The following is an 18,769-nucleotide window of genomic DNA, read 5'->3' on the forward strand; positions in this document are numbered from 1 at the left end:
CTTCTGCAGAAAGGAGGAAAAGGCACCGCCAGTTATTCTGCAGCATTATGCAGCACCTTACCGAGAACCACAAAGTGTGGAAGAAAGTCATTGACGAAGAGGAAAAGAGCAAAGACGAGCAGCAGCAGCCCGACAGCCTGCCGGCCAGCATGCCCACATCGCCTTCAGAGGAGATTCAGGTCATCCAGGAGGAGGAGGAAGGGGAGGAGCGTCAGTAGCACCACAACAACACGTGGAGAAACAGGCAGGAAGACTTGCAGAAGAAAATGTCCTACACCCAAATAGCCTTTCACACACTGACATGCACATAGACATTTTTCACTCACTCACACACACGCACACACACGCTGAACACTGTGCAGTCAATTCTGGAGAAACAAAACAAAAGAAGGCCTTACCACTGTGAGCGGATCCTCGCTGCAACAGTGGGAGTCCAGCTCCTATGCACTTTCAACCCTCACCCCCCATGGAGAGTACCAGAGTGGCGCAAAGAAGACGCACCACAAGTGAGGTTTGTCGCAGGTGTGGAAGAAGAGCGTCAGACTCCTGGGATGACCTTGGATAACCTTGGATGCGACAATGTCTTGAAAGCATAGCGCTTAAACCTCCCTTAGATACAAATCATGTTGTGACTATTAAAAAAAAAAAAGAACAGAGATTGAGGATGAACCAAGCAAGCAACGTGGAGACGCATTAATGCCCTTTACCAAAGTAAACTGCTCATATGTGGAAAGATGAAAGACGAGACCGAGACACACACGCGCACACACACGGACACGTACATATGTGAGGTGTTTTCACAAAATTAGGTATATGTCGAGCAAACTCAAAGGCTGCAAACTGTGATTTTTCATCAGATGATTAAATTTCAATGTTTTTCTCATTTTCATATGTTTTGAAGATAATATGAATCCTGGAGGATCGAAAATTTACTTCTAAATACAGTATTGTAAAGATTTTTTTTTTTTTTTTCTCCAGGGGGCTTTCTGGTAGCTACACCCCCAAAATTTTCTACTGGGAATATTTGATGAGCTGCCATGCATATATAGTCCATAAAATCCATGTCACAAAAAGATTAAAGTCTTTGACAAGAATCCCAAAATTCTGTTCTTTCCATACATAATATGACCAGGTTACTGTCAAAATACATAGTTACCAAGGAAGACTCAAACCTCTTTTTTTGTCAAAACACATCATATATTGTGTGTACACGCACACACACACACACACACATATATATCACACACACTCATACACACACACTCGCATATATACATGACGAACATACAGTATATCAGATGTGCCTGTCTGAACCTTTACCGAATCCATGTTGGCCCAGAGCCTTGGCTTGTGTAGTTTTCTTTCCTTGCTGGTGACACGAAAACACTGTATGACACTCAGTCACAGAGACATTATATGAACTGTTGACTGATGTTTCGCATTATTATATCTGCATCATTTTGGATGCCGTTACTCATGTGTGCCACCCCCTTTTGTTGTTTCCTTGGCTTACAATGTGTTTTTGAATGTGTGATTATCTTTTGGGAAGAATGTGATAGAATATTTGGAGAAAGCACGTTTTTAATTATTTTTTAGTTTGTGATTTGTGTCTATGCTTTTGTGCATTCATTAATGTTCTCTGGTGTTGCATTCAGGTCAGGAATGCCGTCTCAATGAATGGATTTATAATTTCCTGTTTATTAGTTGTTATTTGTTATAAAGGTTACTCAGGATTCATGCAGAGCTGTATGATTACTTTGCAGGAATTAATTCCATTAAGATTGAATAGACTCTAACAAGGAACACCATACCATACACCTGGGCAAGTGAAGGAGTTGAGTGAACTATTTGACTGCAAATTGAAGCAATTGAGATCCTCTGGGATGTGAGAGCGGATGTCTCTAGTCCATTCATTGCTTAATATTAAACAGAAAATCTTTGGCCAGGTGCCTTTTTCTCAGCCAACCCAAAAGCATTTTTCTTCTACATTGGTGTCTTGAGATGTGAGTTTAATTTAGATCATTCTTCTCCATTGAAATGAATGGAAATGCCATTAATCCGTTCCGGCCGGCCTTCAAAAGACATGCCACCCAACAAAAATGTTTGTAATGCATTGTTTTTCATATAAGGAAAGTTTTCCATTGTATGTTAGCATAGAAGTTGGTCTTTAGGCAGTTTTTAGGTTGTTTTAGAGGCAACACATAATTCTTATTGTTTGCCGCCATGCTGTGCTTGCGCATCATGTTTGGGCTTGGAAGTCAAACCAAAACATAAAAATAAAACCAAAACGTTACTCCTCATTTTGTCTCAAACAACCCAGGAGTCAGGTCACGCGGATCTCATGGCACCAATGTATTTTACTTTTTCTTCTAGAGGCCAGTGTAAAGAAGGGACCAGGCGTTTTTTTCCATCCATCTCGGCATTCCATTTTATGAAAGGGAAGGCAAAATGGTTGCCTTTTTGTCATGTTACCAATCATAATCTGCAGAAAGTCCAATTGCGATTTAACATTTATAAAGAAAGAAAATCACAGGTGTGCTCATTTTAACACCAGACAAGTGTTTAGCCACTGTACAAAAAGAATATGTGCATAAATATATATTTTTGAATAATCAATTGAATGCATCAGTTTTCTACACGCTCACTTGTGATATACATTGGGATTCTGTCCTTGATTTTGGTGTGGCTATTTGGTATCTTTTTCTTCTTTTCTTTTCAATTGCGTTCAATCTCTTTGCTTTCTTTCAATCTCATCAACTCTCCTTCACTAGTGCCAAACTCGACCTACTTTCGGTCGACCGTGACATTAGCGTTCCAGTATTGTCAAAGGAGCAGCGAAAGTAGCAGACTGGACTCAGGTCAGAGCCATATCCATACTTTCCTATGGTGTCCTCCAGGACCAGAAGCTATGATTCTGTCGAGTTGAATTCCGAGTGTTGTCGGCTTTTCTCAGTATTCCAAACCACCATGTCCTCTAATGATTGTGCCATAAAAAAACAAAACAAAAAAAAACATAGAAGTTACCCATGTGTGGCATTTGTATACGTACCTCTTCTCACCCAATGCAACCATTCACCCTCACTTGCACTGTGGGAGCAATTGATTTTTGTTATTTATAGCTGTCATAAAACACCATCCCTCAAGTACTCACGGTTCTTGTTGATTTTTCTGAGTGTGTGTGGGTGACAACTTTAGGAATTTGGTAGTAAATCAATGGAAAATCTCCACTGTTTCTCTTTCAACTGCATTCTTTTCAGGCCGCAAAGTGTCTCACAAAAGTGAGTATACCTCTCACATTAGTGAGATTATTTTATCTTTTCATGGTACAACACTGAAGATATTACACTTTGCCACAATGTAAAGTAACATGCAATATTTTGGCCGGAAAACATAGTTTGAGAACCTCGTGGTGCAACGGTAGACTCCAGAAAACATAATTTGCCGTAATAGTGGAGTTGATACAATTTTGATTGGTTAAATGCAATTCAATAGGAAGCAATAATAGGCAAATCAATCAGTTCTGTGTTGCCAAGGAAAGCAGTTGTACTCAATACTAGTAAGACAAATTAGTGCACGAGTAGAACTCCAACGGTGACGTTTCTCAGAACTAGTAGGACTACTTGTTAGTAGGACAACTACATGCTACTTGTGAAGCAAAACTATCAGTTGACAAGCATGCCATTAGTAAAATTTCAGTCGACAACTATTACTACACAGTTGTCCACTAGTGCAGTTTTGGCTCACTAGTAGCATGTACTGTAGGTCTTCGAATAATATGTCAAAGTTGTCCTACAAGTGAAGAAAAAGAGCAGACTATTAAATAATCTTAAAATAAAGGTTGGAATAGCTTTCCAAAAAAGCCATTGGAGCATTTTTAAGTCCTTGACATCCATCTTGACATACAAGTACAGTGTTGGTACTTTTTCCTTTACCAGTAAAACAATTCAGTCCATTCAGTAGAATAGAAAATACTTTCTGCACGCTTGTAGGACAACTTTGGTAGAGTAGAAGTACAACTTCATGTTACTAGTGCGGCAAAATTACTTGTGTAAGTGTGTTGTTTCAACTACTAGGGTCCAGGAGACTACTCGTGTGTGACAAATGGTATGTCATTTTTTAATCAGATTCAATGATTACTCAACAAAATAATTGAGATTAATTGTTTTAGAAGTAATTACCTGCAGCACTAGTAGAAAGCAAGTTGCGATTTTCTATGTATAGGCTTTGCCTGGTGAGCCTGTGCCATTTAATGAGTGTGACCAAAGAATGTTAATTTAAGAAGTTTCTTGTAGCTAAATTTTCTTTTTTTCCCCTTTTTTATATAAAGATTTAAGGATATTTTGTTTTATTTGAAGTGATAATGTTGGGCAATATCTGAATTTGCACCTTCCTATGGTATTTTTTGACTATCTGATGTCCATGCTCTAATTAAAACAAAAATAATAAATCATATATTACTTCCCAGTCACTCAATACTTGATGAGGTTTTTATCACGGAGTACCAACTCAAATAATTATTCAGAGGACTAATCTACTTGGATCACAGAAGTTTAAGTAATTAAAAAAAAAGACTTTCATAAGAGATTGCCAATCATCCATCCAGTCACTCATGACATTTACACTGACACTTGGCAACAATGTGCACTTTTAATGGATTTTTTTTTTATTCAAATAAACCAAAAAAATTCAAGTCTTAAGTCAACATAGCAATTTCTCTTAACTATGTTGCAGCTCGGGCGGCTCGGTGGGGCACTGGGTAGCACGTCCGCCTCACAGTTAGGAGGGTGCGGGTTCGATTCCACCTCCGGCCCTCCCTGTGTGGAGTTTGCATGTTCTCCCCGGGCCTGTGTGGGTTTTCTCCGGGCACTCCGGTTTCCTCCCACGTCCCAAAAACATGCTTGGTAGGCCGATTGAAGACTCCAAATTGTCCCTAGGTATGAGTGCGAGTGCAAATGGTTGTTTGTCTCTGTGTGCCCTGCGATTGGCTGGCAACCGGTTCAGGGTGTCCCCCGCCTACTGCCCGATGACGGCTGGGATAGGCTCCAGCACGCCCGCGACCCCCGTGGGGACTAAGCGGTTCGGGAAATGGATGGATAGATGGATGGATGTTGCAGCTCGCCGTAATCATTGATTCAAGTATTACAAACGTAATATAACACACTTGTAAAATATATTTTGTAAAAAAAGTATGCATTTTGTTGTTAAGCAAGTACTTGATGAACACATAAAAACACCAGTATTCAAAAAAGACATGTAAATGAAGTACTTTGTAAGTACTAATAAGCACCATAAGGGGGGAAAAAAAAGTGATTTCTAGAAATCCACCAGCTTTTGCATCGGCCTTCCAGGAGAAAGCTTTTCCCAAAAGCACTCTCCCAGGAGGTGGTGTCAAACTCAGTTCAGATGATGTAAAGCCAGCCCATGTCCAGCCTAAGCGTGCGAATGTTCTTGGAAAGTCTCGGTTGTGCCCGCAGCTCCAAATGACAGGAGTCATTTGTCTGACCTGACTGTGAACCAGCACCAGTGTACTTAGTATCAATCATTGACGTATACCTAACACATTCCCGGCTCGCCGAGGTTCAGAGACATTTCGTGTCCTTCGCTACGCAGAACTCGATCGATAATGTACATCTGTCTCGAAAGTCTGCATTGCACAGCTTTGTGCCTATTGTGCAAATACGCATATTGCCCAATTACATGGATGATCACGCGTCCACAAGTGGGAGTTCCCAAAAGATGCACCACTACAATTCTGGGTGGCTTTCTTAAGCACCTATATTTTGCGGAGTCGATCGCTATATGAAAATCCAATCTAGTTGAACAGGAACTTGAGTGGTTGATGCCTAATTGTGATAAGGAGTGTCTTTGTGCTGCCTGCGGATGGCGCAGATGGAGTAAGGCTTGGGTTGCAAGGTCATGCCCAGTTTGGGCGCTACTGTGGGAATGCTTCCTGGTGGGAACTGAAGGTGGAATCTCTGGAGCAAAGTGGTAAAAAAGAGAAACATTTCCATCCTGGCCAGTTGCTCACCAAGACATTGACGCCTCCCTACAAGGATAAAACACTGTATCAGATTGCATAATTTACACTTTAAACGACACAATAAAAAGCTTTTAGTTTGTGCAGAAGTGAATGGAAATCTTAGTAAGAAACCAAGAAGACATTCACAAATACCGTGATTGGCTCAGTGACTGTGATATTTGTATTTTTTTTTCCAGAGGATAAAGAATATATGACTAAGTATTGTAATATTCTTTGCTAAAATTGGCTGCTGTTTGTGCTCAAATATCCATTTTATAACACCACCCTGCGGATGGTGTTATAATATGTAATTAGCCAGTCTGTGGGCTTTACCATTAAGATAGCACACATAGACAAAATTTTGTGGTTGGTACAATACATTGCAATACATATTTGTATATAGCATGTGTGTATAGCATTCAACCTCTAGTGTGAATGGCCGTAGCTACACTGAACCCGCATATTCACAGTTCAGTATTTGTGAATTCGCCTATAAACCTATATATGTTCCATTTTTTCACCATCTGTTGGCATCTTTGTGCCATGAATACAAAAAGTGAGTTGAGAAGCTTCATTTAGACCACAGCTATCAAACTCAAGGCCCGGGGGCCAGATACGGCCCTCCACGTCATTTTATGTGGCCCGCGAAGACAAATTGTGCATCGAATACAAATATCAAAACCAAAATAACTAATTGTTTTCACTTTTAAAAAATATCTATATTGCTAGCAATTTTTATTACCATTCATATTTTTTAAAATACATATTTGAACAGTTTTTCTAGGTCTTTGTTTTAAAAAATAGTTATTCACTAGTTTGTTGTGTAGCCTACATGAGATATATGAGACATTCACACATTTATTTGGGTTGACAATTTCAATGGCCCTTTGAAGGAAACAACCCTGATTTAGACTGAAGTACAATAGTCCTTAAAACACCACCTTGTAGCATCTCTCAAAAAAAAACCCAGCATCGCAGCCTAGTTTTCCTGCAATTTGAAATTTTGATTGTCTCCTTTATTCTTCTCACAGAGCTTGACAATTGGAATATGTGTAATCAAAAATAAATACAGTACAATACAGTATATGTGGTGCCTAGACGTTGCTTTCTGATAAGGACACCGGGGGTCACGTTTTTTTCTGTTGTGGTGACTGAGTATGTGTGCAACGATCAATTTGTAGGTGTGGGTGCCGACTGCACTTTTTGTGATTGTCCATTTTGTGTCGATCAGTGTGCAGCGGCCTAAAGACAAACTCTTTAATGCTTTTTGCTGTGAATGTTGATATAGTTTGAATATTTTTGTGTTGCATATAAGTTGAGATGAAAAGGCTCAGCACTAACAAGACTGGTTATTAGAAATTCAATTTGTGACAATTAGATCCAATTAGATGACTCACCCAGCGAGAATGGCAGGAAGGCTTCACGTCTCACGAAGTTACCATTGCTGTCCAGGAACCTCTGTGGTGAGAACACGCCCGGATCCGTCCAGTACTTCTCATCAAAGTGCACGGAATACAGGTTGGTGATCACCATGGTGCCTTTGGGAATGGTGTAGCCATTGACGTGGGCCTCCTGTGACGTGGCGCGGAAAATGCCCAGGGGGACGATGTTGCAGAAACGCAGGATCTCATGCAGGACAGCTTCCACAAAGGGCATCTTCTGTTTGTCCTCTAAAGAGGGCGCCCGCCCGTTTGGCAACACACTGTCAATCTCCCTGTGCACCCTCTCTGTATGGCACAACACACACACGCGGCACACATTATATTTGCTGAAAATCATCACATTAAAAGGATTGCAAGATTGTTTTTTTTTTGCTACAAAAAAAAATCACTGTTTGGAAAAAATAGGCTGGATTTGCACTTGTCTCAACATGTTTTTTTAATTAAAGTTACACTTTGGCTTGCAAATTCAATTGGTTCTGTGATCAAGCTTGTAAGTGAATTTATACATATACGGTATAATGCCGTTAACCCCTCAATTCTGTTTCCCGCAAAGAATTTGTTTTTATATGTTTTTGACAAATAAAAAATGAGAAAGAAAAATGGTGTAATTGAGGAGTTCACGTGGAAAAGCACTGTTAGACAAAAAAGAGCCTCTACGCCTGCTGGCAGCCTGCCGATCACATTGCTTTCAATGTTGCGCTTCAAAGTATGTGTGAAACTCTCCAAGAAAGGCGATGTCATGAAACTGCTTTTCCATTTTAATTTTTGTCAAACGTAATCTGATATTGATCAACCCTAGACAAAAATAGCAGAAAGAGCCGTGGTAAATTAATCATGATACGCAAACTGTTTAATTCTTTACGTTCTATTTTAGTATATATGTTATTTCTATATGTTTTTGTGAAGTGACTTTCATTTTTCTTTTTAAAAACAAAAAAAAATTTTTTAGGCTCCACTGGAACGGATTAATGACATTTTGATTCATTCCAATGGGTAATCTTGTACCTCAAGGCACCGCTGTATTAGTGTGGCGCCACCTCGTAGCATCTTCGCAAAGGAACTATGTTGAGGTGAGTTTAGAAGCTTCATTTAGACAAGTATAATCATTTGCTGCCATCTTGTGGCATCTTAAGGCAATTATATAGGGGGTGTCAAATACTTGGGGGTTTATGAGCTGACCTTGTATGTTGGGGTACAGGGCCATGTAAAGCATGGCCCAGCGCAGGGTATTGGTGGTGGTCTCGGTGCCCGCGATGATTAGCTCCCCCACTGAGTAGATGAGGTTCTCATAGGAGAATGACGAACCAGGGTTGCCCACATTCTGCTCCAACTCATCCAAGTAGGCGTCGACGTAGTGCCGAGGTATATGTGGCACCCGGCCTTGGGAAAAGCTCTCAATGACCTGTTGTAGGAAGTCGTAGACCTCGGCGGCATTGCGGAAGAGCTTCTGGTGCTTCCCGAAGGGCACATACTCGATCCAAGGGAAGGCGTTGTAGAGGAAGGCCCAGCTGCTCACCGCCAGTTCCACGTTCTCGCTAAAGATTTCGATCATGTGCTGAAAGTTGCTGTCATCGTAGGTGAAGCGCTGGCCGAATATGATCAGGTTGGTGATGTTGGACACGGCGTTGGTCACCAGGTGTTTGGGATTGAAGGCTTTGCCTTTGTGCTCGTCGATGGCGTCCACGAAGAACATGCACTCCTCCGAGATCTTCCTCTCAAAGAGCCTCTGATTACTTCCGAAGTACCTGAACGAATTGCACGCCAGTTTGCGGTGTTCGATCCAGCTTTTGCCATATTTGCAATTGAGAAGACCTTTGGAAAAACAACCATTCATTGGTTGAATGTTTCATTTTTAGTCATTATTCAGTTATTTTGCTATCATCCCTCGAGTAAACATTTGTACAGCACATCCAGTAATGTGGTTAAAATTCTTTACGAATAGAGCAATACAATTGACTGTAAAATGACTGTAAAACAGATTAACTGAGAATTCAACACACCACTGTTCTAATCCAATTAATACATTGCAACACATTGTTGAGAGTGTAATTGGAAGAGTGCACATTAAATCCTCTCCCTGTTGTAAGTTGGTGAACTATAAATAACATCGTTCTTTTCTTACCACCCATTTTGGTCATTTTCTTGAAGAGAGGCAAGGATGGCCGGTCAGCAAAGACCTCACTCTGATGGTAAAGGCATTCCCTGAGACAGTCGTAGCCATTCAGCACCACAGTCAATATGCCTCCGAGGTCCAGACTGAAAATCTGAGACACACGTGACCAAGTGAGCCTTTGCGAAGTGGGTCGAGGGTTTTTGAAAAGTAGGTCAGACTGCACTCGGAAGGACATCCCAGGCCAGATGATTTATTATCAAAAGTATTTGGTTTAGTATCAGTATTAGATTGAGTGTTAGGTTTTTGGATTAGCAGCAGTGTCTAACTTTTTTCTTTTGTCTTTTTTAGTGTCAGTATTAGATTTACCATTCATTGTAGTCTTAGTTTTAGTCTGCGTATCGGTATTAGATTTAGTTTTTGTATCATCATTATTAGATTTAGTATTAGTTTAAGTGATTGTATTAAACCCTAATCATGCCTCCAAAGAAAGCAAGTAGGAGCAGTAAAACCATCCTAAAACACAAAGACGCTCTTAAAGCAATGCGATAGTGAGCGCCCGGCTCGCTGCGGTTGCGCGATCGGACTAAATTAAGCTCCCTGCGCACTGAGGTCCACTTAAATTTTGGAAAGTACATCAGGACTTCAAAAATATTTTCTAAATTTCAGCGACAGCTCTGTCACAATAATGCGACCAGCGCAGTGCAATTGCGCTGTCGGCGACGCGCTACGGTTGCCCGTTCGGCGGTGCGTGCGCTGCAGTTGCGCGATCGGACAAAAATGCGCAAATGAAGAAATGCTTAAAAAAAGTCTTGGAAAGGATTAAAAAAAATTTTTATTGTTTGTAATGGGAAAATAGATTCGGAATTCGACTGATTCGCTTCTCGAACCGCCTTCTGGAACGGATTGTGGTCGAAAACCGAGGCTTGACTGTAACAGATTTTCAATCAATTTCAGTCGGGAAGCATTGATTTAAGGTAGGAGCAAGCTTACAGTACGATTAAAACTCATAAGCCAAAGCACAACTGTTTTGAATTGAAAGGTCCAGAAAAGGCCTGCATGAACTGGAATTAGTTCAAATCCCCTTTCTAAAAACAGTGAATGGAAGGTAAAAGTTGCACTTTTTTTGTTGCAATTTGCAAGAGGCGTGCAAAGATTCTTGGTTGCATGGTTTCGTAACGCGACGTGCATCGCTGTGCAGCGAGACAATGACCGTACCTGTCCGTGAACTTCACTCTGCTTCTTGAGGAAAACGTGCGGCTCGGTGACCAGAGACATAATGTTCCCTATGACAGGGATGGGGGAAGGCCCGGGGGGGAATCCCGGGGGTCTCCTCTGCTTGATGAGCTGACGGAGGAGCAGCACGGCGAGGAAGGCTAAGCTGACGCCGCACGCCACCAGCAGAACTTGCGCGCGGGACATGTGCGCCAGAGACGGCGAGGTAGTTGAGACCATATTTGCCCGGCCGAATATGTGCTGTACTCCTGCTCCGTGCGCAGCTCGCCGACCCCCTCGGACTTGGACTGCTCGCCGAGGCTCTGGAGAACAAATGTATCATCTTGCACACTTTCTATCCCCCGCCTTCTGGGCGAAGATTGGCCAGAAAGTCACCCGTGGTCGCCGAACTTTGCTCCGCTCCTGCTCCTGCTCAATGATAACCATCTTTTTTCTTTTTTTCTTGGGTTGAATGGACTCACGGTGCTATACCAAGTTAAGTTATGAAGATAGATAGATAGATAGATAGATAGATAGATAGATAGATAGATAGATAGATAGATAGATAGATAGATAGATAGATAGATAGATAGATAGATAGATAGATAGATAGATAGATAGACAGACAGACAGACAGACAGACAGACAGACAGACAGACAGACAGATAACCAGGGTTATGATAACCGATAGATAACCGAATGACCCATTTGAAAAACGCACAGTCGAACAGTCGGAGTGAAGACGCTCTGAGATTATTTATGAACATACCCATAGATTTGTGGGGGAAGAAATTAAATCTACAAAAATTTGACGTTTAAGGTTCTCATGACCAGCAATCCAGTGTAGAGCGGCTATGATTAATCACAAATGCTCAGCTGTTCTTGTAGGTTCTTCCTTTTTTGTTGTTCTTATTCGACATTGCTACTTACCGTATTGGCCCGAATATAAGACAGAGTTTTTTGCATTGAAATAAGACTGAAAAAGTGGGGGTCATCTTACATTCGGGGTCTAGACATTATACCCATTCACAACGCTAGATGGCCCCAGATATCTTTAAAGCGAACGCTGAACTTAACTCCGCAGGCCAAAGCGAACCCCTGTCACGAAGAATAGAAATACAAATAGCGGTAGCACGAAGAAGAAAAATAAAAAATAGCAGTAAGATAGAAAAGAGAAGAAAATAAGAGAAGAGATAACAGAAAATGGAGAAACTGTTAGAAAGGTTCCTATGTTGAAGTTAAAATGTTGGACAGTTATGTCATCATCAATTCGTCTTATATTCAGGCCAATACGGTACATTGTTACTTCATTACAGTTACTCAGTTACAAACCAGGGTTATGATTGTGTTTTGGATGGATGGATGGATGGATGGATGGATGGATGGATGGATGGATGGATGGATGGATGGATGATGGATTGGATGACAGGAATAGGGAGAAATTAAAACTATTTATTTTGCGATGATGCACACCAAAATGAACTTTGTTTCCACAGTCATGTTTTCTTTCGGAGCAGCCGCATAAGGTCCAAAGCATTTCTGTTTATTTTTTAAGATCAGAATCGAAACAGCTTTCACTTGTAATGATGGCTTTTTTTTTTTGTTTACTGCAATCAACAAATGTTTTGTTAACTTTTAAATTGTAAAATAACACACATAAGGGATTCCTTTTTTTAATAGACACATTGCAATAACTGAGGATTGTTTAAATTTTCTCCAGTAGTATTGCTGGTTCAGCAAATCCACTTTGCCCCACTAAGTAAGTGGCTGCTGATCGTCAAAATGCAGGCGAGCAGTTCAGGTCAGCCACTACTACATTTTTAGGTCAAAGGTTGAGGTATGCACGACATTCCAAACTCTTCAAGCTTGTCAACTAAAACCCTCAAATGTCTCCACATTTTGCACCACAGATTAAATACATATTGTAAGGATATTGGTAGTTTATTGATCCTGATGGAAATTCTGGAAAGGCTGTTGGATTTTTTCTTCTCTGCTTTTTTTCTCGTCTAATGTGCACTTTTGTTAAGGACGCCTTATATTTGGTTGATCCCAGATTACTCACTGCTCATTATTCCCAAAGCTGTTTATCCAGCTGTTTTTTCTCGCTGATGCAGCTGGCAGGATTTGGCTGGCCTCACATGGCCTCCTGCAGACCTGTGCCAATGACTCAGCTTGGTTAAGGCTACCTAATGAGAACTTTCTTGCAAATGATGTGGTTGCTTCCTGCCAGATCCCCTGACTGGAAAATAGCAACCCGGGAAACGGCAAACACATCTGTCCAGTGTAATCAAATAAACGTGTACCAAGTGTAAGCATGATCTTGTCAGTCTTGGATTGAGGACTTCAGGCCTCTGCTAAAAAAATAATAATAATTCTGAAGAAGTCCACTTGCACATCTGAACTTTTTTTAGGGTTAATCAATGGCACTTTAGATGGTGGCAGGTGCACTGACTCCCATTTATTGTGATTTTGAATGTGATTGATCATTCTAAAGACACTCACATCTCTAATTTAAGAGGGTTTGCAAACCTTTGCAACCACATTATCTCAGTTGTTTATCTTTACCACTCCTCCTGCAAAATATTTTTTCAATCAATTTATCATTTTATTTGAATAAAAACAACAACAATAATAAAATAATCATAAAGAATATCGGGATTTGAATTTACATAGAATGTTATGGTTTATTTAGAATTAAGCTGTATCCAGAAAACCCATTTCAACATTTTTCCATGACCTCAAACTAATGCAGTGAACTTGATCAATTGCCAGACAGTCGCACTGTGGTACAAACCTCGCCCCATTCACTGTGGAAATTTCATTTTTCTCGAATTAAATTTTCCCGAATATAACAAAGTTAAACCATTGATCACAATTAGCAGGCCGCAGTTCCTGCTTGACCTCACTGCGCGGCATGTGCAATGTTCCACTGAGAGACACTCGCACGTACTGCATTTTACGCAATTATTTTTCATCTGGATGACTGGGAAATTTTACTTGTCATTCCCAGAAATTCACGTTTTCCAGAACCTCCCTTTCGGAACACCTGTACGTCTGATGTAAGGACATCGGCAGTTCCTGTAAAAGTATGAATTTTAATTGTTAGTTTAGTGTGAACCAGTAAACATGAACATACATCCATTGCAATCACATGCCAGCTATGAGTCTCACAACCACCATACTACGTATGTCCCAATATTGTACATTTGATTGTCACCGCATATTGACAATTGCAGATTTTGCATGCAATTGCATGAACTGTTTAGTTTCCCACTTCACTTGAACACTCTCTACAAATTTGAAGCTATAAAACGTTACTGCGGTTCCTTTGGCCTGGTGCAGAAAATAACTTGGAGGCAGGATGCATCTTAATGTTACACAAGGGGAGCTATAATTAGATGATATGAGGAAGCTCTCATTAATTGTGTTTCGAAGTACCCAAAGCCAGAAATTGTTTTACACAAACACAGTTGCTAAAAACTAACTCAGGCAACACTATACTGTACATTTGATATGCACTTATTGTACTTACACTAAAAAAACTACACCGTTCAGAAGTTTGGGGTCATTTAGAAATGTCCTCATTTAAAAAACAAAATCACTATTTTTCAATGAGGGTAACATTAAACTAATCAAGAATACACTCTATTGATAAGCTGAGGTGATGGAGGACTCAGATGCAGGGCGGAGTTGGAAAAGGTGGAACCAAGGTTTAATAATCACTGTCAAAAATACCACAACACAAATCCTCACTGCAATACAGTGGAACAACGTAGCGAAATAAACAGCACAGGAATGGCTCGTCTGTGGCAACAAAGTAACAACAAAAACTGCACAGGAGTGGCTCATCTCGCAGGGTTAGGGAAAGTAGCACAATCACGAATGGTCCATTGTATTTGGTAATTGTGTTCGAAGGCTAATGGATGATTAGAAAACACTTGTGCAATTATGTTTGTTTTCATGGAAAACACAAAATTGACCCCAAACGTTTGAACGGGAGTGTACAAATATTTTTAAAATGTATTACTGGGTGTCTGGTATTAATAAATGGACGTATAATTGTGAACAAATCAGAAAAAAATGGAAGGCGTATTTTTGCAGGTGCAGATCTGGTGCCTGTGAAGCGGACAACCGAGTTGAACTAAGCAAAAATAAAAGCAAATATAAATATGCTGCTAAAGATGAGGCCACTTGCATAGTTCTTAATCTTGGGTCAACTCCATCTTAAATAGCCTGAAAACATTCCACTCTTTGGTTTATTTTATAAATTGAACAATTTCATGACCACATATGCACGGATGCCGTGTGCATTTTTTTTTACAGAATTGCCAGGATACGATTGGTTGCCAGTGGACCATGATCAAGTGCTGGCAGAGCCCACGGGAACGTGCATAAAAGCCGGTTCTGTGGGAGCGGTCAGCTCATCGTCAACTGAGCTGCACTTCTATCATCCTCCTCCAATACTGTACCAGCTTATGGTGAGTGGATAAGGATGACTTTATCATTGGTTAAACATGAAAATGAAATTTTGTAGTAGCTGCAGTTTGACGATTGAGTTACTTGTATTGGGTGCATGCTGTTTTTGTAAAGCATAGTACAAGGTAACCTGCAAATTTCTTGAACCTCATGTATTCTATTCGCAGGCAATCATGATCACCCATAAGTTCGGGACTCTTCTTTTAGCTTGTGTGCTGATCTTTTGTCAGATGTGCATCACACAGGCAGCTCCATCCAGGTAAGACATTCAAAGTACACAGTGACTGCTTTTATTATAGCGAATATCTTACTCTGAATGTATTTCAGAAGTCGTGAAGACCCCAGTACTGATGATGATATTAAGAAGTTACTAAGAGCCATTAAAGAGTTCATGCAGCTCGCTTCAGATGAGCAAGAGCGCCAAACAGCTGATGGGAGCAGGTAATCAATAAGAAAGATTGTCTTTAATGATGTGTGTGTCTTGCAAAACATATAATCTTATCCACTCTTGGTCTTAGTTACTTAATGATTTGGACTACAGTAAATCAGCCAGTAACAAGTTTCATTAGTAGGGCCCAACACATTAATTGGATGGCCAATATTAGGTAGAATGAAATCTGAACAAATTTATATGTATCGATAGAGCGATCAATCGGTCGATCTGTCTGTCTGTCTGTCTATGTATCAGTCTTTTATTCTGTCTAATATCGGAATCCGTATCGGTTAGACCCTATTCTTTAGTTATGTGGGGTAAAAATTGGGTTCCATAAATTGAGTATGATTGTGATCATGCATGAGTGCATGACATCATCATTTCCATTTGTCTGTCACTGCATGTCATACGAATAAAACCAAATAATGCATGTAGTGTAATGTGGCCTCCAAAATGGAACACAATCTGGTTGTTGTTTGATTTATATGTCCCTACATCATACCATTGTCACTGTGAGTTGTCTCTGCATGTGTGTGTCTCTACCAGCCCAGATAGGTCCATGTCAAAGCGCTGCACCGGCTTAAGCACTTGTGTGCTGGGCAAACTGTCCCAGGATATTCACAAACTCCAGACCTATCCCCGCACAGATGTGGGAGCAGGGACACCTGGAAAGAAGAGAAATCTAGCTGAGCAATATGAATACAATTGAAATATTCCCATTGGGCATCTCTCTTCTAGCTTTGTCATCTTGTTTGTTCATCCTATGTGTCCCATTCTATGTGCGCTTGACTATCTTCAGGGGAATGTCTTCAGATCTTAAGTATAATGAAAAAATAAGCATCATTATTGGTTAGATCATTCAGTTTGTCTACAGCTCTTAATGAATGTAAAACATGACTTCATATTATAACAAGTAAACAGTATAAACATTTTGTTACTTTCAGATGTATTTTTTTGTTAAAATACACTGGTGCCTTGTAACTTGTTCATAAGAAGATAAAGAATATTGTTACTGGGAGTATTGTTACTGTCTGTTCATATGTGTTGCTCCACCATTTGTGTTCAAATATCCATCGCATATAGGGCTCTAAAACCGCCCTTATTGATGATGACTCATAGCATTTCAAAAGCATTTTCCATTATACGTTTAACATTAAGCATTAGCGGGCTATTCTTAAAGCAATGTTGTTTGCTAGCTTTAAATACACATTTTGCAATTCTCTCTCTATTTTTAATTTCAAGTGGGAGCGATGTTCAACAGCTTGAAGCCTCTGTTTTGATGAAACTATTTGGCAAACCGCTGTTTGCGCTAGCAAGTCAAAGCGTAATACTGGCTGAATGAAACTTTTATCTTGAAAAATTAGAGTGACTTGTACCTCAAGGCACCAATCTACCCTGCTTACTGGTATCGATATGGAACCACCTCAGTGTGATGGGATCTTGTACTAGAAAATACATTAAAAACCTACTTTTTTTAAATAAACAAGTTATCAAGAAACAACTACAACCACAAATATGAAATATATCTCTGAAATCAAACTGTATCACGTGCGGTTAGTCATAACTTTAGGGGGAAGTCAAGTAAAACAATTACAAAAATCTGTTCTGAGCAACCCCACTTGTCTAAATGCTGCGTTCCCATTAAGATTGCATTTGTGGAATATGAAGTCCAGCCGTTTTCTGGGTTTTGGCTGTTTTGGTCATGTGGCGGTATTAATCAGAATACTGATATTATTGAGTAAAAATTAGCATTATTACCTTTATAAATGTAGGCTTAATATTATTTTAATACTGCTCAGACTATCTGTATGAAATACATAAGCATACCACAATGTACTTATCACTACATAGAATTTATTTCATTTATTATTTATTCCTAACAACTCATGGGGAGAAGCCAAAATAGTTTTGTGGATGGTGCTGAAATCATTTTTTAATCTTAACAATATTATGCCATGCCTTCCAAGCAACATGCCAACACAGAAGAGGGCGTGCAACACTGCTACCTGCGTCACCCACCGCTTGGCCGATTTCTTGAGTCGTTCCGGCGGGATGGGCCACCGCAACTTTGTGCCCACCAGCGTGGGGGCGCAAGCCTTCGGCAAACGGAGGCGACGCAGCCCCGAGTGAGCGCACGAGCGTCAACATGGTCGGACTACCCAATGGTGTGCTTCTTTCATGTCTCCAAAACCATAACAACCATGCTATCAAATAGGGCGGAGAAGCACGTTTTACATCAATAAATGAAATTGTAACCCATTTTTTATTGTCTTTACTTTTCTAGGATTGAAGTGCTGCGTTGTCATGCCTCCTCATCAAACATATGGACTGATGTTTTCTGTTCTCAGACCATTGCTGCTGTTCATTGTTAGCCTATAGTTAAAACCACATATGTAAATTATACTGGCAAACATGATCAGAATGAGCATTAAAGACAGCGGATGAACTGTTCATCTTGTAGCTCAAGTGACCTCTTGACCCTATGTGAGCAGTATTGTGTGTCATACTTCTAAGTTTACCCTGAAACCAACTATACTGTGGCTGTCCAGTGCCTTCAAATATAAATCAGTGCCATCGTATTTCATAGTGCAAACTGCAAATGTTTCGCTAAAGCCTGTGTTTATGACTGACTATGTCATATAATCTCTGTAATGATTGAGAGCTGAAAGCTGTAATAAATTGTATTTTAGCTACACGAGGCATCCACGTCTTATTGTTTTATTGTGGTGAGGAGCAGTATATCACAAGAGACATGTGGCCAAAGACATGTTGTTTACCAGTTTCTTTTGTTGGAGAATGAATTGGCATGATGAAGAAGCTTTGATGGTATACTGTCTATAAAACTATACTATGAAATAGACAGAGAGATATATAATTGAAAATCCACTTTTTTTTTGTAGCTTTTAAATACATTTTATTGTGCACTTGGAGTCTCCAGGATTCTAGAAAAAAATTATGTATCCCTCCAGGTGTTGCAGAGCTACTTTTATAATCTGTTTGGGAGAATTTTTTTTACTCCGTTCAGTTTGATCAATTTTCTATTGTATTTTTATTTATTACGCCACAGAATTTGG

At 40.1% G+C, this 18,769-nt stretch overlaps 3 protein-coding genes across 5 annotated transcripts in view; 2 read left to right on the plus strand and 1 right to left on the minus strand.

Annotated features, from left to right (window-relative positions):
• The window catches only part of pde3b (phosphodiesterase 3B), a 34,769-nt gene extending 31,623 nt beyond the window's left edge, over nt 1–3,146 (plus strand). The window contains exon 16 of the mRNA XM_037247651.1: nt 10–3,146. Coding sequence (XP_037103546.1) covers nt 10–218 — 209 coding nt within the window. The 3' untranslated portion in view covers nt 219–3,146. The remainder of the gene's footprint in view (nt 1–9) is intronic.
• Nucleotides 3,147–5,344: 2,198 nt separating this feature from the next.
• On the minus strand, nt 5,345–11,130 carry LOC119120609 (vitamin D 25-hydroxylase). Its single transcript, XM_037247654.1, has 5 exons — nt 10,790–11,130; nt 9,584–9,725; nt 8,641–9,273; nt 7,417–7,746; nt 5,345–6,046 (listed from the first exon to the last, which is right to left on the minus strand). Exons 1-5 carry the CDS (start codon nt 11,024–11,026, stop codon nt 5,844–5,846), a joined length of 1,545 nt encoding a protein of 514 aa, XP_037103549.1. The 5' UTR covers nt 11,027–11,130; the 3' UTR covers nt 5,345–5,843.
• A 4,000-nt stretch (nt 11,131–15,130) lies between these two features.
• On the plus strand, nt 15,131–18,397 carry calca (calcitonin/calcitonin-related polypeptide, alpha). Of its 3 annotated transcripts, none has more exons than XM_037247492.1 (5): nt 15,131–15,264; nt 15,430–15,521; nt 15,593–15,703; nt 17,663–17,860; nt 17,980–18,397. In XM_037247492.1, exons 1-4 carry the CDS (start codon nt 15,262–15,264, stop codon nt 17,823–17,825), a joined length of 369 nt encoding a protein of 122 aa, XP_037103387.1. In that variant the 5' UTR covers nt 15,131–15,261; the 3' UTR covers nt 17,826–17,860; nt 17,980–18,397. The 3 variants fall into 3 exon arrangements, with proteins under 3 accessions (XP_037103387.1, XP_037103386.1, XP_037103385.1); XM_037247490.1 differs by having other exon boundaries at nt 15,183–15,264; nt 15,590–15,703; XM_037247491.1 differs by lacking the exons at nt 17,663–17,860; nt 17,980–18,397 and adding an exon at nt 16,242–16,691 and having other exon boundaries at nt 15,590–15,703.
• Nucleotides 18,398–18,769: the final 372 nt, after the last annotated feature.

The sequence above is a fragment of the Syngnathus acus genome, chromosome 3 (genome assembly GCF_901709675.1).
Source record: "Syngnathus acus chromosome 3, fSynAcu1.2, whole genome shotgun sequence".
NCBI lineage: Eukaryota > Metazoa > Chordata > Actinopteri > Syngnathiformes > Syngnathidae > Syngnathus > Syngnathus acus.